We start from the raw sequence: 26,303 nt of genomic DNA on the forward strand, positions 1-26,303 counted from the left end.
GCTGTTGTGCAAAAGCACATCTCTTGTGCAAAGGCACATGCCAGTGTAGATGCTCTCTTGCGCAAATACTCTAACGCCAAAACTCTTGCGTTAAAGAGTATTTGCGCAAAATCTTGCCAATGTAGATGTAGCCTAAGAGTTTATAGGGACGAAGAAACAAAACACACTTCGTTCCTTTTCCTGGGATTCCCTTCGTCCCTATTCCTGGGATTCCTGAATTACAGATCCAAGCAACCCCCGGTAAATCTGCTAGTTTATAATACATTTAAACTGGCATTCTGTTAACAGAACAATTCAAACTGATTAATCCCGATTAACTTTTTAAACCATGAGTTAATTTGTTTTGAGTTCATTGCTCGAGCTAACTGTGATTAATTGCCAGCTCTATACTGAATGTATTTCCAAGAGCAGCGAATTGCAATTCAAGGAGAGGACAGACTCAAAACAGGCTCAGGAGATAAGAGAATGACCGGGGGAGGGAGACATCCTCTTGTCCATGCTAGCCAGGGAGTCAGACTAGATAATCACAATGGGCTATTCTGGCCTCAAACAGTCCAGATCAGGATAAAAGGGAAGAAAAACAAAGGAGAAACCACACTGGGCATTTTCTCCAGCTGGGAGACAGGGAGAGCAAACAGCACAACCAGGCCAGCTCTCCAGATACTTAAAGCTGCAGGACGCCACACAAGAGTGACTTAACTATCCAGACGTCTATCGGATAATAAACACAGCTGGGCACACCCGACCAAAGAGACTGCTGTGGGATGGAGAGGAGGCAGTTTTATGCTCTAGCAAGTCTTGACCAGAGGAAAAGCTCTTTCTTTGATCTACCGCCAAGCCGCCACCTGGGTTGTGGGTCCGGTTGAATCTCTCTGGTCCGGGACTCGCTGGTCCAGCAGGGCCATCGATGTGGCTGGGCCAGAGAGCCCCAGCGGCTGGGAGCCCAGTGGCAAAGAGACGGATCGTTGGGAGCCTGGCAGATGGGAGCAGGCCAAGCCAGCGGCTGGCAGTGTAGCTGGACTGGGGGTACAGCTGGGCAGGGAGCGGGAGCCAGGCCGGCAGCAGGAGAGCTGGCAGCAAGGGAGCTCGAACGGGGCCGGGAGAAGAGTCTGGCGGCCAGGGCCAACGGGAACCTGGCGGCCAGGAGGGGAGACCAGCTGGGAGGCTGGAGGCCCTTTGGGAGAAAGTGCTGACTGCAGAGGGAACAACATTGACCTCCCTTGGTCTGGCAAGCCCCATTCAGGACCAGTCAGGTCCCAAGGATGCCAGAGCAGGGATGCCCAACTGTATCAGGAATTGAACACGGGACCTCTGGCTAAGTGCCTCTGAGCTTAACTGCAGGGCTGTGCGGCGCAATGGAAAGTGTGATCAACTTCTAAGCTGTGTTGGTTTGTGTGAGCCTGGCCAGCCATTCAGGGGAAGGTCTAGGTTGGATATTAGGAAAAACGATTTCACTAGGAGGGCGGTGAAGCACTGGGATGGGTTTCCTAGGGAGGGGTGGAATCTCCATTTCTAGGACTACGTCTACACTGCAGGGTCTTTGCGCAAAAACCCGCGGAGCATCCACATCTCCAAAAACCCGCGGAGCATCCACATCTCAAGCGCACCTTTGCACAAGTAAATGGACAGTAAAATGGCAGAACAGAGGCTTTTTGCCACCGTCTATGAGCTGTTGCACAAAAAGGCCGGTGTGGACGCTCTGCAGGGGTTTCTTGCACAAATAGAGCCTACCCGAAAAAGCACAGATGCCCCGGTGGCCATTCTGTGAACGGCCATCAGCGCTTTCTTGTGCAAGAGCGTCCATGCAGTGTGGACACTCTCTTGTGCAAAAGCGATGCCCTTTGAGGTGTGGAAGACGTTTTTGCTCAAGATCTCTTCCACAAAAGACTTCTTGCACAAAACCCCTGGGCTGCATCTAGATTGGCAAGTTTTTCCGCAAAAGCAGCTGCTTTTGTGGAAAAACTTGCCAGCTGTCTACACTGGCCGCTTGAATTTGCGCAAGAACACTGACGATCTCATGTAAGATTGTCAGTGTTCTTGCGCAAATACTATGATGTTCCCACTCAGGGATAAGCCCTCTTGTGCAAATGCTTTTGCGCAAGAGGGCCAGTGTAGACAGGTAAAAACTGTTTTGCACAAAAAAGCCCTGATGGCGAAAATGGCGATCGGGGTTTTCTTGCACAAAACCGCGCCTAGGTTGGCACGGACGCTTTTCTGCAAAAAGTGCTTTTGCGGAAAAGCATCCGTGCCAATCGAGACGCGCTTTTCCAAAAATGCTTTTAACGGAAAAACTTTTCCGTTAAAAGCATTTGCGGAAAATCATGCCAGTCTAGACGTAGCCCTGCAGCATAGACAGAGCCTGGAGGCTTTGAAGTCCCGGCTTGACACAGTCCTAGCTGGGGTGATTGAGTTGGGGTTGGTCCTGCTTTGGGCAGGGGGCTGGAGTCGATGACTCCTGAGGTCTCTGCCATCCCTGGGATTCTAGGAAAGAAACAACCCTGCAACACCCTTCGCGAGGGCTGTTCTGCGTTACCGCGTCAGCGAACCGACTCCACCAAAGTTGCAAAGACACCCCATGCAATGTAAGTGGCACTGACTTAAAGAGCTGTCTGCCCCGAGGTAGCTAGTGAAGAGACTCCCCTGTAGACACAGCTACATGGGGGGATTTCCAACAAGACCCGAAACAATCCTAGGAAACAGAGAGCAAGGAAGACTCCTGCAAGAAAACTTCAGCTGCCTGATCACTGATCAACTCCGGGGCTTCTTGCGCTTTCCTCGGAAGCATCTGGATTTGGTGATGCTTGCTGGAGACGGGCCTGGCTGGACGACGGGCCTGAGCCAGCGTGAGAAGACATCTCATGTTCCAAACTCTTTGGGGGTGGGGGTGGGGGAGCTGGGATCTAAAACGATCTTTTCCAAACCTCGACGTGGATTCCTGCGCCCACCTGGAACGGGCTTGACGGGCAGCCCCCCCAGGCACAGACCACCAGAAGGGATTCTGGGTTTACTCAGAACAGGAAGGCGGCGGCGTGGAAGGAGGGGACGTAGATCCAGGACAGCTGCTGATCTGGCAAATAACAGCCTCAGCTTCAACAGCTCAGCATCCTACTTCCATCCCAAAGTTGTTAACTATGCCAGGAATGTCCCCCCTCCCCCTCACTAGCTCAGGCCAGCCTGGCGCTGCACACAGAGCACGCTACGCTCCCAGCAAAAACAAGCTGAAAAGAGAATTCAGCCAGTCCCGCACTTCCCCCTCCCCCCCCAAAATACTGGAGCCGGGTGACACACAGACAGGAGCATAGCGGGCTGGGCGGGGGTTGGGGAGAAGCACAATTCTGCACAGCTAGCACTGGCCAAGGAAAAACAATGAAACCAAACCAACCCCCCAAGCTTGATCATTTTCCAGTAGGAGCAAAAAATCTGCAGGCTTCCTTCTCGGGGAGGGAGTTTAGCCCTGGTGTAAGCCACAGGCCTTAACAACGCTGCAGGCACATGGACGGCACCAGAACCCAAAGTGATCTGAAACCAAGACACCTTTTTACTCCAGCGCAGGATTTTGCACCAGTGTAAATAGCAACTGGGTGTGGACCAGCCTCTGGCTTCTTCTGAGGCTACTGCATAGGTTTGGTTCAGTGGGTACCGGGATGTAACATAGGGGGTCAGGCAATGTTCCCTCTACTCTTTTCCATCCATGTAGGGATTTTTTCCATCCATGTGCAGAATAATTTTTAATGTGCACTGAGGCAAGTGTGAGTGTGCACCACCCGTAGCAACAAAAGCTCTGCTAATTCGCTGGGCAGCATTTGAATCTCTCCTGAGTGACTGCACGTGGGCACAACCGACAGGGGGAGAGAGAGAGAGAGTTTGTGTGTGTGTGTGTGTTTGTGAGTGAGAGAGAGAGAGAGAGAGAGAGAGGCACTTGTAGCCCCCCGTCACCTCAGCAGTTGTGAGGTAGGGCAGTGCTGTTATCCCCACACCACAGGTAGGAAACAAAGGGGCTTACCTAAAAGTCTGGAACAGGGCAGATAATTGAATTGAGGACCCCAAAGTCTCAGGCTAGCATCTTAACTCCTGGCCCATCCTTCCTGTCTGTCTGTCTGTCTGTCTCTCTCTCACACACACACACATACACTCTCCCTCCCCCCTTCATCCCCTCCCCTTCATTCCTGGTCTGGGGAGGAACCTGTGATCCCCTTTCTAGCCCTCTGGGCCCACCCAGTCCCCAGACTGACTCTTCTCTGGGAACCCCAGTAGAGACGGAAGTCGTGCAAACGGGACCCCCGTAGCGCGACTGAGGAAGTGCACCCTGCTTGTGCCACGGCGGATGGAGCGGTCATGGGGCCACACAACCCCCACCCGGGTATCTCACCATTGCACCAGGGGGAAAAGGTTCTGCTCCTCCGATCAGCAGTGTGACCCCACAGTGCTGTGCACTCTGTCCGTGGAGAGGAGCGTGCACCACCCACGCTAGCAGGCCCGGGCAGTACCGTGCCCCTCTCTGGTCAGGGCTAGCACCCCAGATACAAGATAAAGAGCAAGAGTAAGGGCTGAGTGGAGCATGAGGCCCGACCCCCGTGTTCCTCATGTGACCAGTCCAGAGTCCTTCCTGTGTCTAACCTCACCGGGCAGGAGCGTTTATCTGGCCTGCGGCAATCGCTCAGCTCGGAGGCAGGTGCTCGTTCCCCAGTGAGAGATTAAAAAAATGGGGGCTTTTCAGTTTAGAAAAGAGGAGACTCGGGGGGAATATGCCAGAGGTCTATAAAATCATGGCTGGCGTGGAGAAATTGAATAAGAAAAAGTCATTTACTTGTTCCCATAGCATAAGCACTAGGGGTCACTCAATGAAATGAATAGGTAGCAGGTTTAAAACAAACAAAAAGAAGGCTTTTTTTTCACGCAGCGCACAGTCAACTGGTGGAACTCCTTGCCAGAGGATGTCGTGAAGACCAGGACTTGAACAGAATTCAAAAAAGAACTAGATAATTCATGGAGGTCAGAGCCACCAAAATTTATTAGCAAGGATGGTGTCCCTAGCCTCTGTTTGTCGGGGGGTGAAGGGGGAATGGGTGACAGGGGAGGGATCACTGGATGATTCCCTGTTCTGTTCACTCCCTCTGGGGCACCTGGCACTGGCCACTGTGGGCAGACAGGCTACTGGGCTGGATGGACCTTTGGTCTGACCCAGTACGGCCGCTCTTATATTTTTATGTTCATCACACACACAGTGGAGAAATTCAGCTCCATAACCTGTGCTATGGGGCAGGTCAGTCTCGCTGACCCTGTTAAATGGGGGGGAAACGGAGGCACTGGGCCAGGAAGCGTCTGGCCAGGGAGCGAGCCATCAGCAGAGTTGGCGGGTCTGAGGTAACGGTACGCTGCTGGGGAAGGGCTGGAGCCCTGGGGGATTCTGGGGAGCAGAGGTACGGTGTCAGGGCGGGGCAAAGGCCTGGGGGATTCTGGGGAGCAGAGGTACGGTGTCGGGGCGGGGCAAAGGCCTGGGGGATTCTGGGGAGCAGAGGTACGGTGTCGGGGCGGGGCAAAGGCCTGGGGGATTCTGGGGAGCAGAGGTACGGTGTCGGGGCGGGGCAAAGGCCTGGGGGATTCTGGGGAGCAGAGGTACGGTGTCGGGGTGGGGCAAAGGCCTGCGGGATTCTGGGCAACAAGGTAGGGAGCCGGGTAGTCGCATGAAGAAGTTGAGGGTTCTTTCTTGGTCATGCACCCAGGGGCGTCTGGCATAATAGGTAGGGGGGAGGTCCCAAACCGGCAACCTGGCCCCACCCACACCGTGCTCGGGGGAGGCCCACCCGCCCTCCTCCCCTGTGGTGGGGGGGGGGCAGGGCAGGGAGGCGGTTTGACTCCTACGGGGGGCGGGGCCACAGCAGAAGGGGGGCGGAGCTTGCTTCCCCCAGCCCTACCTTTACCGACCACCCAGGCGTGCACCCCCTCAGTGCACCCCGGTACCCCTTCACCTTGCCCCTGGGGGACCCGCGTTAGTCCTGCCGCACGTCCCTCTCTGCATTCCTCAAGCTCCAGTCAATGTCTGAGGAGGGGCCCCTGCCTCTGGGAGGAGCCCCGCTGCTCCCCACCTCAACCTCCTGGCTGTGCGAACGGTCCCGGGCGGGCGGGCCGAGGGGGTGCGTGGGGAGAACGCCCCGCGCCGAGGCACGGCGACGGCAGCCAGCGCGGGGACCGGAGGGGGCGAGGCGCAGAGAAAACGCAGGAAGTGGGCTAGAGAAGGAATGAGGTACAGTAACGGAGGAGAGGTCAGGGATGCCGCGCCAGGCTGGGGCTCTCCCCAGGCCTCTAACTGCCAGGGGAACAAGGGGTGAATCACTTGGTAATTGCCCTGTTCTTTTCATCCCTTCTGGGGCACCTGGCACTGGCCACTGTGGGGAGACAGGATGCTCAGCGAGCCGGACCAGCGTGGCTCTCCTCGTGTTCTTTCCCTGTTGCGGGAGCCAATCAGAAAAGGGAGGGAGCCGCTCGATCTTTGGGAACAGAGACGCGTCTTTGGGTTAGTGCTTTCGATACGGGGAAGGGAGGATTCTGGAAGGGGTTAGAGAAGAAATGGCCTTTGTCTATCTGGGCATTAGGCAAGCGGGATGGATTATTGGGAAAGCAAACAGAGCACGCCGGGCCTGTCGTGTGACCTTCACAAAGGCTCCTCCCTCTGTGGACCTCAGTTTCCCCTCCTGCCCTTTGTCTGTGCTGAGGAGCCTCAAGGCTAAACATGCAAGACAGTTACTAGGTACAGGGTTGGTGGTATTCTTCCCTTTTTACAGATGGGGAAACTGAGGCACAGAGCAGGGCGGTGGCGTGCAGAGCTGGGAACAGAACCCAGTCGCCTGCCTGGGGACAGAGACTGCTCGGTGGGATGCTGGTGCAGCCTCTGTCCGTTGGGAGCTTGGGCCCCCTGCGGACAGGGGCTGCTGCTGCCTCTGATCCAGAGGCAGCAGCGCGGGATGGCAGGGAGCTCCCTGGGTGCGGGACCAGGAGCGCACCAGTTGCCAGCCCTGCCCGGGAACTATCCAATAGTCGTGTAACAGCTACATTTGGATGCGGTTACACGATTGTTCAATTACACGCTCTCCACCAGCCCTAGTCCGCACCCGTCGCACACGCCCCGCGCGCAGGAGACACCGGGGCAATTGGGCTCCTGGATGGCAGGGCGGGTGGAGACGTTAGCCCCGTCCGTCCGTGCCAGGGGGAGGCTGCTTAGGGAGCATCTCAGGGCTGGGACAGGGCCCGGGCGGCTTTGGGCCTCGTTTTGTAAATCTCCGAGGGTGGGACCCGCAATACATCTGGAGCCCACAACGTCTGGGGCGGGGCAGGTGGAAAAATGCGTCTGACGTGGCGCTCGCTGCTTGACCAGAGCCCGTTCAGGAACGAGGGGTGCTCAGCTGAGCCCTGGCCCCATTAGAATTGCGGCCCAGTGCTGGGATGCCGGGCGCTGAGTCTCGTGGCTGCAGGGGGATCAGCTGAGCAGCGGGGGGCCTGATGCAGCTCCCAGCCTGTCCTGGCACCGCAGACTGCGCTGCACCCCAGAAGCAGCCGACAACAGGCCCTGGGAGGGGGAGGCACCGCCCCTGCCCTGAGCACTAGCTCCACACTCCCACTGGCTGGGAACCTGCTGCCGGCTGCTTCTGGGGCACAGCAGGGTCTGCAGGGCCAGGAGAGGCAGGAAGCTGCCTTAGCTCCCCCGCTGCACCACTGACTGGGAGCTGCTTGAGGTCAGCCCCTCCCGCCCCAGCCTTGACACCAGCCAGAGCTCCCTTGTGCACCCCAAACCTCTCACCCTCAGCCCCGCCCCGGAGCCCACACTCCAGTCAAATAACGTTGGGCTGCGGGCGTAACCGTTTTCTTCAGCCGGGACATGAGAAAAAAAAGTTTGAACCCCCCTGCTCCAGAGCCCTGCGCCATGCATTGCGGCCGGTTCTTGGGGCCAGTGGAGGGCCGTCCAGCGCGCTGGCTGTTCCAGCCCCATCCCTTCCATGAGCACAGAGCATCCCCCCCGCGCCTCCCACACACTGCCCGGGGCCCGACGATCCTGCCAGCTCCCCTGATGCTCAGCCATGGGTCCCAGGCAGGATCTGATCGCCCCAAAGGGAGGAGGCAGAACTCGCCTTCTTACTGCTCCTGCTCCGTTACGCCCCGCGGAAGAGATGCTTCTGCAAGGGCCCCAGGGCAGCTGAGGAAGCAGGGCAAGGAATCAAACCTAACGCCTGCCAAGGCCTCTCTGGAAGCAAGCGGAAGAGAAGGGATATTTATTCAACAGAGAACGCTGCACGGGGCTGCTGGGGGAAAACACACACAGACACAGACACACACACACACCTCCTCCTCCTCCATTTGCAAATGCAAGTCAACTATGAAAACAGGGCTGGAGCCAGCGGAGTCCGTCACTTACTGAAAGAAGAGCTGCTGGAAAGAAAAATATTTGGAAACGGTGCAGCAGGGGGACCAGGTTATTTTTTTAATCCTGCCCCGGTTCTTCGTGATCAAGGTCATTCACATGGAAACGGGCTCTCCCGAGGCGAGCGAGCCGTGGAGGAGGAAGAGTGTTTGCGGTTCATTGGCAGGACGGGGAGAAGGGGCTGCTGGGAGGTGTTCCTGGATTGGCCCTCAGATTGCTGCCTGCACGTGGGGTGGAGAACACTGACCTGTTGTGCAGATGGGGAAACTGAGGCAGAGAGGAGGCGTGGCCTGTTTAACCACACACAGCCAGTCAGTGGCAGAGACCGCGATACAGCCTCCAGTCATGGCTCCCGAGCCTGCCTCTTCTAACTGAAAGGCTGGGAAACAACCCAGGAGTCCTGACTCTGGAATCCTTTGCTCTAACCACTAGGGAACCACTACATCACTGCTTGGCTGCTCACAGATCATGCCACACCACACCCCCGACCAACAGAACTTTGCCAGCAAAATTCAACCAGGCCTGAATCTCTTGAGGCCTCAGTTTTCCTATCTCTTAAATGGGGAGAAGAGCAGCGGCTTGCCTCACAGGGGTCTTGTGTCAGTCACCAGGCTAGCACACCTTGGACTTCGTATGGTCCCTCCACGGGCATCACCTCTCAGGCCGTCTCCTCTCTCAGGGCGGAATCACACCGTCCTCTCACCCGGATTGCATCCCCGGATGCTAACCAGGATTACCTCAGCAGGCTGGCTCTTCTTCAGTGCTTCTGCTCTGCTCCCTCTGGTAGCTAGTGCCCAAATAGCCTCCTTCAAGCAACATGCTGTTTATTTACCCTCCTCGAGTTTCCCAGGTGGCTCTTCGTCTTCCGCAGGAACTCAGTGGATCTAAACTCCCTACAGACACTTCAAGGGTTTCAGGGTGGGGTGGGGGGACGACTCTGTCACAGGCGATGTTCCCTGCCTTCATCACAGAGCATGCCTTGAAATCCTGCTCTCTTTTGATCCTCCCTTCCCCGGGATCGAATCCCTTTTTAACCACCTCCAGCCCTTTGCTGGGTCACCTCCTAGCCCGGGCAAAATAAACCTTCTGAGGATCGGCCAAGCGAGCAGCCGTCCCCGCTGCCTTCCAAGCGCGGGCTGGGACGTTCTTCTCCTGGAGCGAGTGTCTTCTCCGGCTGTAGCCCACGTGGGATTGACGCCAAACCCGGGCACGAACACGCCGCTCTCCGAATACAGCCGCCATCCATCTCGCTCAATGACTAGGTCACGGGCCTTGTCCTAAAGCTATTCTCGATGCTTCTCCTCGTTAGCACCTACTCGATCCCTGCCAGGAAGGCCCTGGGCCAAGCAGCATCCGCTCGCAGCTCCGCAGGAATCTGAAGCCACTGGGAAAGGGAGCGATGCGATCCGAGCACGCAGGGATTTCCTCTCGGAGGGGAAGGACTCAGGCCGGAGTTTCCGTCTGGCTCGCTAGCTCCCCAGCCCCGGGCTGGGGCACAGAGGACATCTGCTCGTCTTCCCCAAGAACTTCCTTCTTCCTGCCCATGATGCTGCCAGCTCCCGGGCCCTCCTCTCCCAGCCCGAGACTGTTTGCATGTGTGGCTGACCCCAGGAGACCTCCTCATGAGTCAGTGCCCTCCTCGGCCTCGAGTCAGGGAAGCGCTGGGGCCCGTCTCCTCCGGCTGGGAGAGCATCACATCTTCCACCGGTCAGCCTGGGTCACTGCTTGGACGGGAGGCCTGCCGAGAGCGCGCACGGCAGCGGACAGACCGGGAGGGGGCCTTCCCTCCTGCAAAGCCAGGACCCTCAATCCCCTGTGAATCTAGGCTAGAGCGGGCAATAATTTTTGATGGGGGGGGGCACTCCAAGATTCTGGAAAGTTGCGGCACTTTTCGATGGAGGGGTTTGGGACGGGGGCTGGGTGGAGAAGGGAGCTCGGGGTAGGGGACTGGGGCGCAGGAGAGGGGGAGTGGGAGTTTGGGTGAAGTAAGGGGCAGGAGATGGGGACGCAGGGTCCAGGAGGGAGCAGGGCTGCAGGAGTGACGTTCTCCCTGGGCGAGGGGAGGGGGACAGGGTCTGGGAGGGATTTGTAACCTGGGGAGGCAGGCGTGTGCGGAGGATTTGGGTGGTGACCTGGGGCAGGGAGCTGGGAAGCGGGAGGGGCTGGGGTGTCCAGAGGCAGGCTCAGGCCGGGAGTCACTTCCCTTAGGTGGCTCCCGGCCAGCAGCCCAGCAGGGTCCGAGGTGCAGGCTCCCTCTTGCAGCAGCCCCAGGCTGCTCAAGGAAGTTTCCTCCGTGTCCTGCACAGGGCTACGTCCCCAGGGGGGCGAGAGACTTCGCACGCTCCCCAGCTCCCCAGGCCAATCCCTCACTGTTTAATACGGCTGGCAGCTCCCTCTAGGTGCTGGGTGCCCTGGCGGAGGGGAGCCACCAGCAGTTTTGAACAGCCTCGGGGGCTCAAACGGCTCCGGGGGCCAGATCCGGCACGCCCCTGTGCTAGCCGCCTTAAAGATCACAGTGGGTAAGAAATGCAGTACTCGGGCAGTGATCCCTTGACAAAACTGGCCCTTTCCTCTTCCGTTCAGACAGCTCTTTGAGCCAAACGCCCCTTCAACTCTTCCCAGCCTAGTTTCTCTTGCTCAGCTCTCCCCTCCTGCTTGTGCTGCCTCCCGGATGCTTGGCTCTCTCCTCCCCTTCTCTGCCAGAGAGGAATCCGCAGGGAGTTTGGGTCCCACTCCTCTCGAGCAGCCTCCTGCCCGTTGGAGTGCCCTGCCTCTGCTCCCTGTTTCCGCACAGCGGCAGCGCGGCTTGATAAGCCTAGGGAAGTCCTGCATGCTGTGTGACCTGGCATGAATCCACGGCAGAAGGATTACCCAGGCTGCTGGCAGCACCTACAGAAGGGCAGATGGGAGGTGCCGCCGAGCCAGGCAGGCAGCCCTGTGTCTCGCCATGGGAAATCCCGCCAGCTCGCCCCCGGGATTAAAACCCTCGGGATCCCAATTCAGCACGCGACCAAAGCTTGCCTGCTATAAGCCGTCCCCATGCCCTGCCAAAGCTGCAGGGTGGGAGCCGACCTCTCGCCGACTGGCTTATTATAGAATTGCGGCAACGTAGAGCTGGAAGGAAACTCACGAGATCTTCCCCGCAATTCCCCGCCCTCCCCCAAGGCCAGAGAGCCCCTCCCGGACAGGTGTCTCATTGCAGTGAGCTGCAGCGGGGCATGAGCTGCCCCATGCACTGACCCACAAAATCCAATGCCATGGGGGTGGGAGTCACAAGACCTAGTCACCGCTTTATATCTGCGCACGATGCACGGACGGAGGAGAGACGGAAGTCAAGGTGTAACAAAGGTCTGTGCTTTGTGTCTCCCAGCAAACGCCGCATGCTGGCAGCTGCTCACAGGCCACATCTATACAACTATGACAAGCAGCTGTAGCGAGTAGGCTGAAGCTTGCGTCCCTGCAACCAGGTGTGCACGGCAGAGACACCCCAGGTATGATCTGGGGAGCTCTTACATAGGAGGATCATCTGTAAACACTTGGAAGGTGGCAAGGAGATAGGGAACAGCCAGCATGGATTTGTAAAGTACATCATTTCCAACCAATCTGATAGCTTTCTTTGATAGGATAACGAGTCTTGTAGATAAGGGAGAAGTGGTAGATGTGGTATACCTAGACTTTAGTAAGGCGTTTGATACGGTCTCGCATGATATTTTTATCAATAAACTAGGCAAATATAACTTAGATGGGGCTACTATAAGGTGGGTGCATAACTGGCTGGATAACCGTACTCAGAGAGTAGTTATTAATGGTTCACAATCCTGCTGGAAAGGTATAACCAGTGGGGTTCCACAGGGGTCTGTTTTGGGACCAGCTCTGTTCAGTATCTTCATCAACGATTTAGATATTGGCATAGAAAGTACGCTTATTAAGTTTGCAGATGATACCAAGCTGGGAGGAGTTGCAAGTGCTTTGGAGGAGAGGGTCATAATTCAAAATGATCTGGACAAATTGGAGAAATGGTTGGAGGTAAACAGGATGAAGTTTAATAAAGACAAATGCAAAGTGCTTCACTTAGGAAGGAACAATCAGTTTCACACATACAGAATGGGAAGCGACTGTCTAGGAAGGAGGACGGCAGAAAGGGATCTAGGGGTTATAGTGAATATGAGTCAGCAGTATGATGCTGTTGCAAAAAAAGCAAACATGATTCTAGGATGCATTAACAGGTGTGTTGTGAGCAAGACACGAGAAGTCATTCTTCTGCTCTACTCTGCGCTGGTTAGGCCTCAGCTGGAGTATTGCGTCCAGTTCTGGGCACCGCATTTCAAGAAAGATGTGGAGAAACTGGAGAAGGTCCAAAGAAGAGCAACAAGAATATGAAAGGTCTAGAGAACATGACCTATGAGGGAAGGCTGAAAGAACCGGGTTTGTTTAGTTTAGAAAAGAGAAGACTGAGAGGGGACATGAGAGCCGTTTTCAGGTAACTAAAAGGGTCTCATAAGGAGGAGGGAGAAAACTTGTTCATCTTGGCCTCTGAGGATAGAATAAGAAGCAATGGGCTTAAACTGCAGCAAGGGAGGTTTAGGTTGGACATTAGGAAATAGTTCCTGTCAGTGTGGTCAAACACTGGAATAAATTGCCCAGGGAGGTTGTGGACTCTCCATCTCCGGAGATATTGAAGAGTAGGTTAGAGAAATGTCTGTCAGGGATGGTCTAGACAGGACTGGGTTCTGCCACGAGGGCAGGGGACTGGACTTGATAACTTCTCGAGGTCCCTTCCAGTCCTAGTATTCTATGATTCTATGATGGTGAAGCTGAATAATTAGCCCAGTTATTCAGGGACAGCCCCACTCTTATTCCAGGTGATCCTGTATCCCACACACCGCTCTCCCGGATGCGCAGAGATCCAGAAATCAGGCCACACCGGAAGGATGTTTGGACCAGCAAAGCATCCGGACCATCCTCCCGGAGCCAAACACCCTACACCTCACAATGGGAAGGTCCAAATCATTCCTGGGGGGGGGGGGGGGCGGTGGGGATCCAAAATCAGGATCCACATTTTTCAGCTCCCTCCTCCCCCCCAAAATGTCACCTGACAGAGGCACAATTACTGCAGCAGCTCGCCAAGCTGAGAGGAAGCAGCAATTCACACAGGGCTAAGCCCATAGCTGCTGGCCTTCTCTCATGGCTCAGGGCGGGGGGGACACCTGGGAGTTTGTTTCCATTGTTGAAGAGCTCAACAAGTTTATTTTAATCTCCCAAGGACAATGCAAGCACAAACACAAGCTGTGCGTGCTGGGTTAGCCCTTAGGAGGCCTTTGCCTTCTCAAAGCTCGGTGCAAATGTTAACTCGGCCGTGTTCATCCCAAGCCAGGGAGGTGGGTCCGTGTCCATATCTCCATTTCACAGTGGGGGAAACTGAGGCACGGAGCGGCGTTGGCCCCAGAGTGCACAGCAAGTCATTGTCAGAATTGGGAACAGAATTCAGCTCCCCTATGTGCTAGTCTAGCCACTAGGCCACACTTCCCTCCCAGAGCTGGGATTAGCCCCTCTCTCCCTCCTCAACACTAACTATAAGATCACACTTCTTATGAAAGTGAACCCAGGTGGCCTGCCAGCCACATTCCTGCAGCCCACCGTGATCGACAGTAACCAAAGCGCTAATTAGCGGATTTATAAACGCGAGCTGCCACAAAAGATTGACTCAGAGACAGAAAACCGGCTCAGCCAGCTGCCTACCCAAAGACTTGCCAACTCCCTGGGCAAGCCACCCACTCAATACAGCAACTGTCCACAGCAGCACGTGCAGAGACAGACAAAAATCAAAACCCGGACACCTCAATGCACAAGCAAGACACGGCCCTGGAGCGCTTAATGCAACTGGATGGTGCTGCAGATACACAGGTGATGAGGGCAGAAGGAAAATCTGTAGTCAGAGATCTGGATCTACGGAAATAGCAATTCCCTGGCTGGGGGTGGTCGGGGGAGGGAGGGAAAACTAGGGTGACCTCCTGGCGTTTCTTCCCAGCCTCATCTTCTATGATTCAGTAACACAGACTAGGTGGACGCTGTCCTCCGGGCCCCGGCAGGGGAGTGAAAGCCGCACAGGGCTTCCTTCTCGGAGCTGCCACCCCCAGAGTTGCAATCGTGGGGGTGTTTGCCAGGATCCCCACGCTGCAGGCAGAACTCACAGCACACACGGACTTGGAGGCAGCCATCGGCCCTGCAATCTACCCAGGGGCCCCTCGGCGCTGGGGAGTCTGAACTGCTAAGGCGGTAGCCACCGCGGCGGCCTTGGTTCAGAGCTGGGGAGGTTTATTTTGACAGCGGGGGAGGAGACGGCTGCAGGACGAGGAGAACCGCCCATTGCTTTCATCTAGGGAGTGGGCACCACTGTGATGTGGGCACTCGAATAACAGCGCGGGCAGGACCACAAGCCTGGATGCGTTGCTCAGGAAAACGCCTCTTGGCACGACAGCCGGGTCTGGGCCAGCACCGCCCTGGGTCGGGCGGAGGGGGAGAGAGGGCAAGGGGGAAGGTGGGAGCAGCAGGGAGTTACCCCTGGTGGGTAGGTGGCCGCGGGATACCCAGGGCATTGAGCTGTGCAGTGAAACCCAAGCCCCGTTCTTGGCTATTCCCTCTGCCCCTCCTCCATGTGGAACTTAAGGGAGCCACGGAATAAATCCACTGTGCCAAGGAGTCAGCTGTTTCCGGCTGCTCTTAAAGTCCTAGAAAACTTATTGCAGCTGGTGCCTTGAAAACACACACACACACACACACACACACACACACACGCACGCACACACACACTCTCTCTCTCTCTCTCTCTCTCTCTTCCCCCCCCCCTTTCCCCAGAGCTTTGTGGGAGATGTAGTTGGCCAGGCCAGTCTTAGCAGAACAACTCCACGTAGGAACGGTTTCCCCGTCCGGTAAGAAGCGACAGCCCTGCCCTGATCCCGAGTTACGCCCAAAGCTCATCAGGCGATGAGGATCTTCAGGACACGGCCGGTGCTCGTGCCTATCCAACGGACCCCGATCCAGACTGGGGACTCCTATCACGGCCGCCATACATTTGAATGAGCCACATATGGATCCAATCAAGGTGGGGGGCAGGGCTCCAGTGTGCCACTCCGCGTGTCTCAGACACACAATGGACCAGCAAGCACAGTCCCAGGGAACTCCCCGGGAACCTCCCTTTGTCCATCCTGACCACCACTAAATTAATCCACAATTAAAGTCCCTTCCCCCTCCCACAGAAACGCAAGGTGAAGAAGTGGAGGCTGAAGAGAGCAGATTTAGATGGACAAGGCACAAAGATCCAAAGCACAAGATTAGGCTCTCCCAAGACCTGATCTGCTGTGTCACTTTGGGCAACTCACGGCCGCTCTCTGGGCCTCAGTTTCCCCTCCCAGCACTCTTGTCTTGATTGCAGGCTCTTTAGGGGCAGAGAGTGTCTCTCATGAAATACAGCACCTGGCACAACAGAGCCTTGATTTCCGGGGGGAGGGGAGGCGGTAGATGCTGCTAGTTTTAATACCAGCCCCTGGAACGGCTTGCTCACGGAGGATAACAAGCATCACTCGGATACAATCAGAAGATGCTTTGTACCATCCTGGTGGCACAAACACAAGTCCAGGTCCCACTCCTGCAATCTCAGCGGCCCAGCCGGGCCCCCAGCACTTGTGCGGGTTCCCTTGCACCTTTAGATTTTAAACTCCCACGCTGGCCATTAGCAACGCATCCTGCTGGACTGATTAATCCATTTACTTTTCCGGCCCTTTTCTCAGCATCAGCTCTTTGCAAAAGTGTCCCCATTTCACATATGGGGAAACTGAGGCACAGAGCAGTGATGTGACTTGCCCACGGACACCCAAGTGTCTCCCCAAGGCGCTGATCACATAACGTGCAATAATCACTAACGGAGATGCACACCCCAAATCCCTCTTTGTAAATCTTACCCACCCCCCCACAAAAAAAAATTCCCACTGTTGCTTGCAGCGGTGTATTCAGCTGCGGGGAGGGAGGAAAAACAACAAAACTTTTGCAAACTCTTTAGGCCCCGATTCTCCTCTCGCTTATGGCCCGATCCTGCCCCGCTGAGCTCTGGAGCAGAAGCCCTCCCCTTCACCCCGGAGTGAGACCGCTGGGTCTGTCGTGCCGGGGCCGCGGGGGGGTTACACGGGCTCCATTGGGGCGGGAAGTGTTCGCCTGCTGCTTTGACAGCTCCGGCTGGGGGCGAGCCGAGCCCGTTCGAGCCCCGTCCGCCCTTCCACGTCCGAAGTCTAAACAGAGGGATGGACCCCCCCCCCCCCGTAATCTCGTGGCAACTTCCTTCCCCGTCTCCCTCGCAGGCGGTACGCCCCCCCCCAACCCCCCCCCAGGTAGACAACCCCCCCCCCCCAGAAACCCACAACTCCGGGCGGAGGGGGGGGCAACCCTCCTGGGGGGGGGCTGGAAAAGTTTCTTGCAACACAAAGGGGGGGGCCCACAACCCCGGCCACACACGGCGCCTCCCTTTTGTCTGCCCCGCCGGCCCGGCAGCCTGACCCGGGCTCCCCCGGCCCCTGCCCTGCAGCGGCTCCCGGCCGGCGGCTGCCAGCGCCCCGCGGCCCTACCCGCTTTGCACGGATCCTTGTAGTCGATGGGCTCCGCGTCCTCCTCCTCCTCCAGCCCCTCGGGGTAGTCGGGGAAGTCCAGGGCCGGCCCCAGCACGGCGAAGGAGAGCAGCAGCCAGCCCGCCCGGAGACCGGACATGCTGGCGGGCGGGCGAGCCCGGGAGCGCAGGGCGAAGCGGCGCGGGCAGGCGGGGGCCGCGGAGCAGTGGCAGGAGACCGGAGGGCTCCCCCCCCCCCTCTTTTTTTTTTAGGGAAATGGGAGCTGGCGGGGGCGGGTTCAGGCCGGGAGCTCGGCCCCTCCAGCCGGCAGCACGCAGCCCTGCTGGGCACCGGGCCAGCGGGGTGGGGGAGACGCGGCTGCCGGGGCGGCTTAGCAGCGCCGCGGCCCCCCTGGGGCGGGCAGCCCCCGCCGGGCTCCCTGCTGCCTGCCCGCAGCGCCCCGTGGCGGGGGCAGGTTCCTGCGGGGGGGGGGGGGGGGGCTGCAAACCCGGGGCTCCCTGCAGCGAAGCCGGGAGAAAGGGGCAGCCCCGGCGGGCGGGGCTCCCAGCTGCCCCAGGGCAACTCGGAAATCCTGCCCCCTCCCTCGTGGCCCTTGCTCTGTGCAATGGGGGAGGGGAAGATCTTTACCCTCCCCCCCCCCCCCGCTGGTCCATGGGATGCCATAGACCCCAACCCGCTCCGGCTTGGGAAGGCCACTGGGGAGGGACCAGCCTCCTGGGTGAGCGTGCACCCCCAGACAGGCCTAGGGCCAGCCACCCCCAGGATGTGAGCACCCCAGGGCTCCCGGCCTCTGGCTGCATGTGCTAGGCTGCTGGTGGAGAGAGAGGCCAGTCCCGGGGGGCTGGAGTCTCCCTGGCTTTGCACAGGTGTTAAGGGCTCCGGCCCCCCGTGCTGGGGTAGGGAACCTCGCTGTCCCTAGTGTCAGAGGAACCGCCCGGGGTGGGGCTGTGCCCCAGTGATGTCCCCCTGCCGTCCGGAATCTCGCCTCCCTCCCAAGTCCCATGGGAGGGGCTGAACCTGTCTCACCCCAGGCCCTGGCCTTGGACCAGTGAGTTCATGAGAGTCTGAGGGGGCCGGGGTGAACCTGGGGCCAGGAGCGGCTGGGGGCGGAGCCCTTGTGCAACGCTTACCCCGCCTCTCGTTTTCTAGCAGCCCTTCTCCACCGTGAATTCATGCGGGTGGGATGTGCTGGCCTGGCAGCCTGCAGAGGGAGGCCCTGTCTCATTCCAGGGCAGAGACGGGGGTCCGCATCCCGTATGCATGCGCTGGGCCCCCCAGTGCGCTCAGCAGCCTACTCGCTCCTGGACCTGTCTGCGGATGCTGTCCAGTGGGACTGCAGCAGGGTGTTACCTGCCCCCCAGGAACCCACCTGCACATCCCAGCACGAGCCCTGTATCTGTGCAACAGGTGTCTGCACACCGGACTGATGCACCAGGCCAGACTCTGCCTGCTGCTGAGCCCCCCAGTTCAGCCAGGCTGAGGGCCGGGAAGCGACCCCCGAGTGAGGAGCGCAGCCATGGGGCGGGCACCTCAGCTGTGCAAAAGGGCCATGCTGGGAGCTGATCGGTGGAAGGATGGAGCCAGGCCCTGGCACCCGCCCCAGCAGGGAGCCCTCAGCGGCCTTCCCACGTGGAACTGTGCAAAGAGCCCCAGCTACTAGGTCTGTGGCTGACACCTACAGGTCACGTCGTGTCACTTCAGGCCTGGCCCGTGGTGGGCGGCTGCTGCCTGGCTTGCACAAGGACCCCGAGACCCCGTTTGGTCAGGAGCCCACCCAGCCTGTGCGCTTCTTAGCCACTGAGCAGGCTGCTTGCAAACAGGCGGCCCAAGGAAGGGGAGAGCCGAGCTCCCTGCCCCCGACTTGGCTGGGGGTTGGCTCTTTGCAGGTGGCACCAATCTGCAGCGAGTTTGTGCTTGTAAGTTATTTCCCCCTCAAGGGCAGTTATGGCCCCCGGCAGCACATCTCCTGCTGCCACCAGCCCCTCCCCTTCCTGCCCTAGGGCCTCCCTTGGCTGCAGGCTGGGGCTGGCAAGCAGGGCCCTGTCTCTCACAGCCCCAGAAACGGTTAGTGGCTCTGCAGGCACTTTGGGAACCTTTCCCGTGGTCATGTGAGTGGGGGTAGGCCACACGTGGCAGCCTCTTCCCAGCAGCCCTGGGTGCCACGCCCTTGCTATGGTACATGGGGGCAGGTGTTGGCTGGGAGCAGCTGGGTGGGGGCTGTGCTCACTTGTCAAGGTGTGTGGGAGGATACGGAGCGTTCCCGTGTCCTGTTTGTGCGTGCACAGTGTCTGCCTCTGCAGTCATTGGTGGCCCTGGGTGCCTCTCCTTACAGAGCACAGGGGGCAGAGATGGCAGAGGAGACTCAGGCAGTGGGGTTCCTGCCACATGCTCCTCTTGGGACTAGACCTCTGCCTGCACCAAACGCTCACCGCCAATGTTCCCGCTAATGTTTTCCATCCATGTGCGGCATAAACTTTGCATGTGCACCACGGCATGTGGGAATGTGCACCACCACCAGGAACAACCAGCCTACACGTGGGCACTCTGCTCAGGAGCTGGGTGGCGTTTGAATCTCTCCTGAGCGGGCGTACAGGCACCCCCAGCTGACAGGGAACGCTGATCGCCTGCCCATAGAGCAGTGGGTGGGAGAGGGATGCCTCTCCCCCTCATAACGATGCTGACTTGTTCCCTGTCTTCCTTTAGTCTCTACACTCGCTTCTGCCCTCCCCTCCGCGGGACAGAACACAGTGTCTCCCGTCCCATGCCAAGCCCAGCTCAGAGCCAAGACTTGCAGTGGCTCCTGGGAGGTCTGGCTCCAGCCGTGAACTCAGGCAGCACTGGTGGGGCTAGCTCAGCCACATGAGGGATGGCTGCAAGGCCATGGGTTGGCCAAGGTTGGCCACTGGCCAGCAGTGGGATCCGCCCAAGGTGTCGCCACTAGGTAGCGCTCCAGGCTCACTATTGTCTGTCAATGGCCGTGCTCGTGCAAGGCTGAATTGTTGCTCATTCGTATCACAATAGTGCCCAGGAGCCTCCGGATCTAGGCCCCCCGTGGTGCTCAGCGCTGTGCAAATGGAACAAAGGGATGGTCCCTGCTTGTGCGGCTGCTCAGGAGAGAGTCCAGTGCACTCCCAGATGGGTTTCTTGTTTGTACAGGTGGTGCACGCTTGCACATACATCAGTGCACATAAAATTTATTCCACGCACAGATGGAAAAGCTTAGAGGGAACATTGGTCTCTGCCCCCAAAGAGCTTACAAAACCCACACAAACCCCTTAAAATCAAAGGGCATGATGTGCATCCCCATGTTTTGATGGGGTGGAATAGCCCATCCTCTGTCTTTCTAAGGACCACTCCGATATGCCGTACAAACTCCACAGCCCACCTGTGCCACGACAGTTGGTTTTCTGCAGCAGGCTCTGGCTCCATGCCACAGGGTCCCCACACAGCCGCATTGCTCAGGCTGCGACTTTCCATTTGAGTGGTGGGGCTCAGGGTCCGGGCTTCGACCCCATGCAACGGGGCTTTGACTTTCTGCCCGACGAGTCATCCTGCTTCGGGGACCCCCTGAATCCTCCTTGTGGCCCCCTAGGTTGAGTACACTGGGCTGGAGTGTGCAGGATTTAGACTGATGGGGGTGGGTTAGATTCCCAGCCTCCAACAAGTGAGTCCTGCCTGTGTGATAGGGTGGAAATTCGCTCCCCGCAACCCAGCTCTGTCCCAACGGCGGGGTGAGGGCTGTGCCCTGCCTGACTCTCTGTTGTTTGCATTCCTACCTGCTACCTGCGCTGGCTGGGCTCCTGGGCTCCACAGGTCAGCCTGGGTGATCAACTCGTCCCTTTGGGCCTTAAACTCTACCTGCTGCGATGCACTTTGCAGCAACCTGCTTTCCCATTCGCTAAGGGCTTTCAATGCGCCGGGGACCCCTCTTGTGCGGCACTCCCTACCGAAGGGCCCCTGTGGACTCTGGGCTTTTGCAGAGATGCCTGAACTCACCAGGTTCACGGGCCACAGTTTCTGCTCCCGTGGGACTCGATCCTGCGCCCGCTGAAACGGATCCTGCAGCAGGAGGAGGCTTGGCCACAACCTGCCTGGATTTGGAGGCTTGGAGAGGGCAGGGCCAGCCCTTCCGTGGGCTTCCCCGCCCTCCAGCGCCTGCTGGTAAGTGCTGGTTGGATAACAGCCCTCAGAGAGCAGGTATCCATGGTTCACAGTTTGGGGACCGGTTCTGTCCAATATCTTCATCAGCCGTTTAGATGATGGCATAGAAAGTGCGCTAGAGTTGCCAGGTGTCCGGTATTCAACCGGACCGTCCGGTTTTTGCGCCCTCTGTCCGGTAAAAAAATTCAGAAAATACTGGACATGTGTAATATCCGGTATTTTCTGGTTTTCTGGCTGGGTGCCCGACGGAAGTCTGGCGGGGGCGGGGGAGTGGCTGGGAACCGGGGCGCGACCGGCGCTGGGAGCCTCTGGTTGCGTCTGATGTAGGAGTGATGCTTTGGGGAGGAGGAGAAGCCCCGTCCGTGCTCCTGGGCGCTGGTCAAGAGCGTTGTGGAGCTGTAGCCGGACTCGCTCGTGCCATGCTGGGACCATGTGTGGGACAGGCAGCGTCCTGGGTCAGTCCTGCTCCCCGCCAGCCGATTCTTCCCCCCCCCCCCGTGCCCTCCTCCAGCCAGTCCCATTCCCCCCGACTCCTCCCAACCAGCCCCACTGCCGCTGACCAGCCCTACTTCCCGCCAGCCACTCCCCCAATCTTCCCCAGCTAGCCCCACTGCCCCTGCCCCCCTCCACTTCCTGTCCCCCTCTCCCCTCCTCCCAGCCAGCCCCGCTCCCCTCCCGGATGGTCCCTCCCCGTCCTCCCAATCAAATGTGTCCGGTATTTTTTCTGAAACTACCTGGTAACCCTAGAGTGCGCTGATACAGTTTGCAGATGATTCCAAACTGGGAAAGGTTGCAAGCGCTTTGGAGGAGAGGGTCATAATTCAAAATGATCTTGACAAACCGGAGAAGTGGTCTGAGGTCAATAGGATGAAGTTCAATGAGGACAAATGCAAAGTGCTCCTCTTAGGGAGGAACAATCAGTTTCATGTACAGAATGGGAAGTGACTGTCTAGGAAGGAGCATGGCGGAAAGGGATCTAGGGGTTCTAGTGGACCACAAGCTAAATATGAGTAAGCAGTGTGATGCTGCTGCAAAAAAAGCAAATATGATTCTAGGATGCATTAACAGGTGTGTTGTGAGCAAGACACGGGAAGTCATTCTTCTGCTCTACTCTGCACTGATTAGGCCTCAGTTGGAGTATTGCATCCAGTTCTGGGCACCACATTTCAAGAAAGATGTGGAGAAATTGGAGAAGGTCTGGAGAAGAGCAACAAGAATGATGAAAGGTCTAGAGAACATGACCTATGAGGGAAGGCTGAAAGAATTGGGCTTGTTTAGTTTGAAAAAGAGAAGATTGAGGGGGGACATGATAGCCGTTTTCAGGTATCTAAAAGGGTGTCACAAGGAGGAGGGAGAAAACTTGTTCTTCCTGGCCTCTGAGGATAGAACAAGAAGCAAGGGGCTTAAACTGCAGCAAGGGAGGTTTAGGTTGGACATTAGGAAAAAGTTCCTAACTGTCAGGGTGGTGAAACACTGGAATAAATTGCCTAGGGAGGTTGTGGAATCTCCATCTCTGGAGATATTTAAGAGCGGGTTAGACAGACATCTATCAGGGATGGTCTAGAGTAGACAGTACTGGGTCCTGCCATATTCTATGATTCTATGACTCCTTGTTGTTTTTGCAGATACAGACTCACACGGCGACCTCTCGGAGACTTAGGGAGGTTAGTTTGACCCCACGTGTTCTCTTTAAGAACCAGAAAGCTAAAACCGGGGCTGCTTTCGACAGCCAGTAGATTTTTCACGGGGCGGAATGTGGCGTCTCCTGACGCAGCCATTTATTTATTTAATTAAGCTGGGGGAATAAACACATAGCGCTCCAAATGCAAAACGTCCCAAGATAGCAGCTACTTTCCATCCAGCCTGCCGCCGGCTCTCAAGTAAAATCATTCTCCTGTTTCTGTTCACTTTGGAGAAGTCTCTGGGGAATCCAAGGACACGGCTGATATTGAGTGCTGCCGAACAGTGCGGTGAGGTAAGAGGCTCTGATTTCTGTAAAGAGAAAACTCGACGCTGGGGATACGCTTTAGAAGACAGTTGGAGATCTCGCAGGTTCAGTTCTTGGCTGGGTTTTGTTCTCAGCTGGCCACTTTGCTGACTCCGAATGGTATTTGCGTTGAAATGAGGGTCTTTCTCTTTCATCCTGCAGTGAAGGCGCAGCGTTGAATCGATACCGTGGCTGTTGTGCGGTACAAATAGGGACAGGATAGTCTAGCTGCAGTTAAGGAGGCAGGACTCCTGGGTTCCTTCCCCATTGCTGAAAAGGAATGATCAGTTGTTAGATCAAGGGACGGGACTTAGCAGCAGGGGAGGTTTAGATTGGACATTAGGAAAAAATTCCTAACTGTCAGGGTGGTCAAATATTGGAATAAATTGCCAAGGGAGGTGGTGGAATCTCCCTCTCTGGAGATATTTAAGAACAGGTTAGATAGACATCTGTCAGGGATGGTGTAGACGGAGCTTGATCCTGCCTTGAGGGCGGGGGGCTGGACTCGATGACCTCTCGAGGTCCCTTCCAGTCCTATTATTCTATGATTCTATGATTCTATGACTTAGAACTCCTAAGTTCTACTCCTGACTCTAAGAGGGAATGTTGTCTAGTGGGTAGACCATGGAATAGGAGTTCTCTTCTGGGTTCTATTCTGAATTGAATCTTAACCTCTGTTTTCCTGTCTTTTAAGTGGGGGACGAGGGAAGAAGGGCTATGTTGAGACTCAGCTGAAATGCAATATAAATTAAAGAATTGTTAGTATTTATTATTAACTTGCTGCAACACTGAAGCCAAAGACATAGTGAAGGGATCCATCCCCGTTTGCATCCATCCAGCTTGAGACAGAACCAAGAAACATGAGCTGTATATGGGAATAAGTCTCAGAGGGGTCACCGTGTTAGTCTGTAACCTTAAAAACAACGCCTAGTCCTGCGGCACCTGAGAGACTAACACAAATATAGAGAAACTATCCGGCGTTTTCGTGGGCCAAAACCCACTTCTTCAGCTGAGCTGTGAATGGAAAAGTCATCTGGTTCCCTTACATACAGTTCAGCCACCATTCGGGGTAAATCTCCCCTTTTCGGGTGCCTCCTCGCCAGACCGCCGCGTCACGCCCATTGCATAATGCCTGGGAGCTGACTCCCATTAGCAAGAGGAGTCAAACGCACCCAACTGCATCCCTGCAAACAGCCAAGGAAGGATGGAGCCAGATGCAGCTGGGACAAACAGGGCTGTGGGAAGCCAAAACCAGCCCCTCAGTGGGGCTGGGCCCTGTTTGTTTTTCGCGGAGAGTAGATGGTGCCAGACCCAGCGACTTGACTCAGCTCTCAAGACAGGTGCTCGACTCTTGCTCTTCGTGATGTGTGGTGCAGTGGAGTCTCCGGACCCCGGGAGCTTGCAGACTAGTGGCAATAAACTCTCTGTGAGGTCTGCTTGGTTCCCACTCGACGGGTTCAATCCTGCTCTTTCCCTGGCTGCAGACAGCCTGCAGCAGAAGAACAGGCCTGGGGGGATCAAGGGAGGGGCTGCGCAGGGAGGCAGGGAACTGTGTCCTATGGACGTTCCGTGCATGCACAATGAAGGTGAAAGTGAGGCCTCTTCCCTGGGCGAGTCTAGACCGGAAGTGGGGAACCGCAGCCTTGGAGGCCGGATGCAACCCCCAGCTTGCCTGGATTTGCCTCCGAGGCTTAGATCCCCCCCCAGCAGTGGGGAGCCCACGCTGGCGCTCCAGCCCCCATTGCTGTCCCACCGCAAGGCTGAGCACACAAAATCTACTAGCCCAAGCCCCCCCGGATCTGGTGGGAGGGGATGTGGGGAAGGCCTTTCTCCTTCTCAGTCGGGGCCCCCCCTCAGTGAGGGGTGGTTGTTTTTTTTGCTTGTGCATGGCCCCTGCCTGCCTGATTTTTCTGTGGCCCCCGACCCAAAAAAGGTTCCCCACCCCAGGTCTAGACCGTCGGAGGGACAAGAGCTCTGGGAAGGAGATCCCCGTGGTTCCCTCACGCAGACCCGCTGCCCGCCCCCGTGGCTCCCGCCCTGCCTGGAAGGATGCTGGGGATGGGGCTGTTCGAAGGCTGGCTCGTTCTCTTCCTGCTCGCTGCTGGAGCGGGAGGGGTTCGGAGTCAGGACACAGGTAAGTGGGGACTCTCTGACGGGTGCTTCTTCCGAGGGAGTCCCCAGGTCCTGCTCTCTCTGCATAAGGGGGCAGGGGCTGGAGGGACCCCTCCGTCCTGGCTGGCTGTGTACACAGTGATGAGGGGGCTCCCTGGGCTGTATCCTCTATACAGCCCACAAGCTCCATTTCATGTATAAAGACAGAGGGCCGGGTCCCCAGCTGGCGTAAATCAGGGGCCTTCAGCAGAGCTAACCCGGATCAGTGTTTCCTCTGAAATTTTTCCATCCCTGTGTGGAATAAATTTTGTTATGTGCACCTAGGCAAGGGAAGGTGCGCACCACTAGTAGAAACACCTGCCACCAGCTGCGGGCCCTTTGCTAATCAGCTGGGCAGCACCTGATTCTCTCCTGGGTGACCGCCCATGGGCTCAGCTTACAGGGAAACACTGCTCTGGATTGACACCTGCTGTAGATCCGTGAAGGGCGGGGGGAGCAGCGTGGGGTGTCTCAGAGCTTAGCCCTGCAGCACGAGCCGAGTCAGCTGACCCACACGCAGCGACTTGGCACCAGGTGGGTGTTTTGGAAGACGTATCCATAGCACTTAAGGCCCAAAGGGACCATTACTGAGTCTGACTGTTACCTAGCACAGACCACCCACCCCAGGCCACCTCCACACAGCCCAACGGCTAGAATTAGAGCCAAGCGCCCCAGCCCCCTTGGAGACCAGATGATTGCAGAGAACAGGAGGGACTAAGGTGGCTTCCCTGCTGCTCCGAGCTTGGGTGGCTCGCTGAGCCTCTGCTGGTGCGGCAAAGTCCTCGCGGCTATTTGTCTGTCTGCCTGGCAATGTTCCCTCAAATGTTTTCCATCCATGTGTGGAATACATTTTGCTACGTGCACCAAGGCATGGGCAGACGTGCACCACCAGCAGAAAGACATGCTGCTGGACTGTGGGCGCTCTGCCAGCAGCCGCCCAAATGCTCAGCTTAGAGGGAACAGACAGGCCCTGAAC

General features: G+C 57.2%; 3 protein-coding genes across 5 annotated transcripts in view; 1 reads left to right on the plus strand and 2 right to left on the minus strand.

The window, feature by feature from the left end:
• PPP3CC (protein phosphatase 3 catalytic subunit gamma) overlaps window positions 1-8,764 on the minus strand; it is a 288,696-nt gene extending 279,932 nt beyond the window's left edge. Inside the window, exon 1 of the mRNA XM_075910895.1 lies at window positions 8,761-8,764. The gene's annotated coding sequence lies outside the window, so the exon portion shown is untranslated. The remainder of the gene's footprint in view (window positions 1-8,760) is intronic.
• BMP1 (bone morphogenetic protein 1) overlaps window positions 1-17,466 on the minus strand; it is a 99,104-nt gene extending 81,638 nt beyond the window's left edge. The window contains exon 1 of one of the 3 annotated variants that reach the window (XM_075910889.1): window positions 17,029-17,464. In XM_075910889.1, coding sequence (XP_075767004.1) covers window positions 17,029-17,167 — 139 coding nt within the window. In that variant the 5' untranslated portion in view covers window positions 17,168-17,464. Of the gene's footprint in view, window positions 1-17,028 lie in introns of all 3 variants that reach the window. The other 2 variants (XM_075910890.1, XM_075910891.1) reach the window with 2 other exon arrangements.
• A 5,439-nt stretch (window positions 17,467-22,905) lies between these two features.
• LOC102446965 (uncharacterized) overlaps window positions 22,906-26,303 on the plus strand; it is a 30,742-nt gene continuing 27,344 nt past the window's right edge. The window contains exons 1-2 of the mRNA XM_075910692.1: window positions 22,906-23,164; window positions 25,124-25,310. Coding sequence (XP_075766807.1) covers window positions 25,226-25,310 — 85 coding nt within the window. The 5' untranslated portion in view covers window positions 22,906-23,164; window positions 25,124-25,225. The remainder of the gene's footprint in view (window positions 23,165-25,123; window positions 25,311-26,303) is intronic.

Source organism: Pelodiscus sinensis, chromosome 28 (genome assembly GCF_049634645.1).
Source record: "Pelodiscus sinensis isolate JC-2024 chromosome 28, ASM4963464v1, whole genome shotgun sequence".
In the NCBI taxonomy this organism is placed as follows: Eukaryota; Metazoa; Chordata; order Testudines; family Trionychidae; genus Pelodiscus; species Pelodiscus sinensis.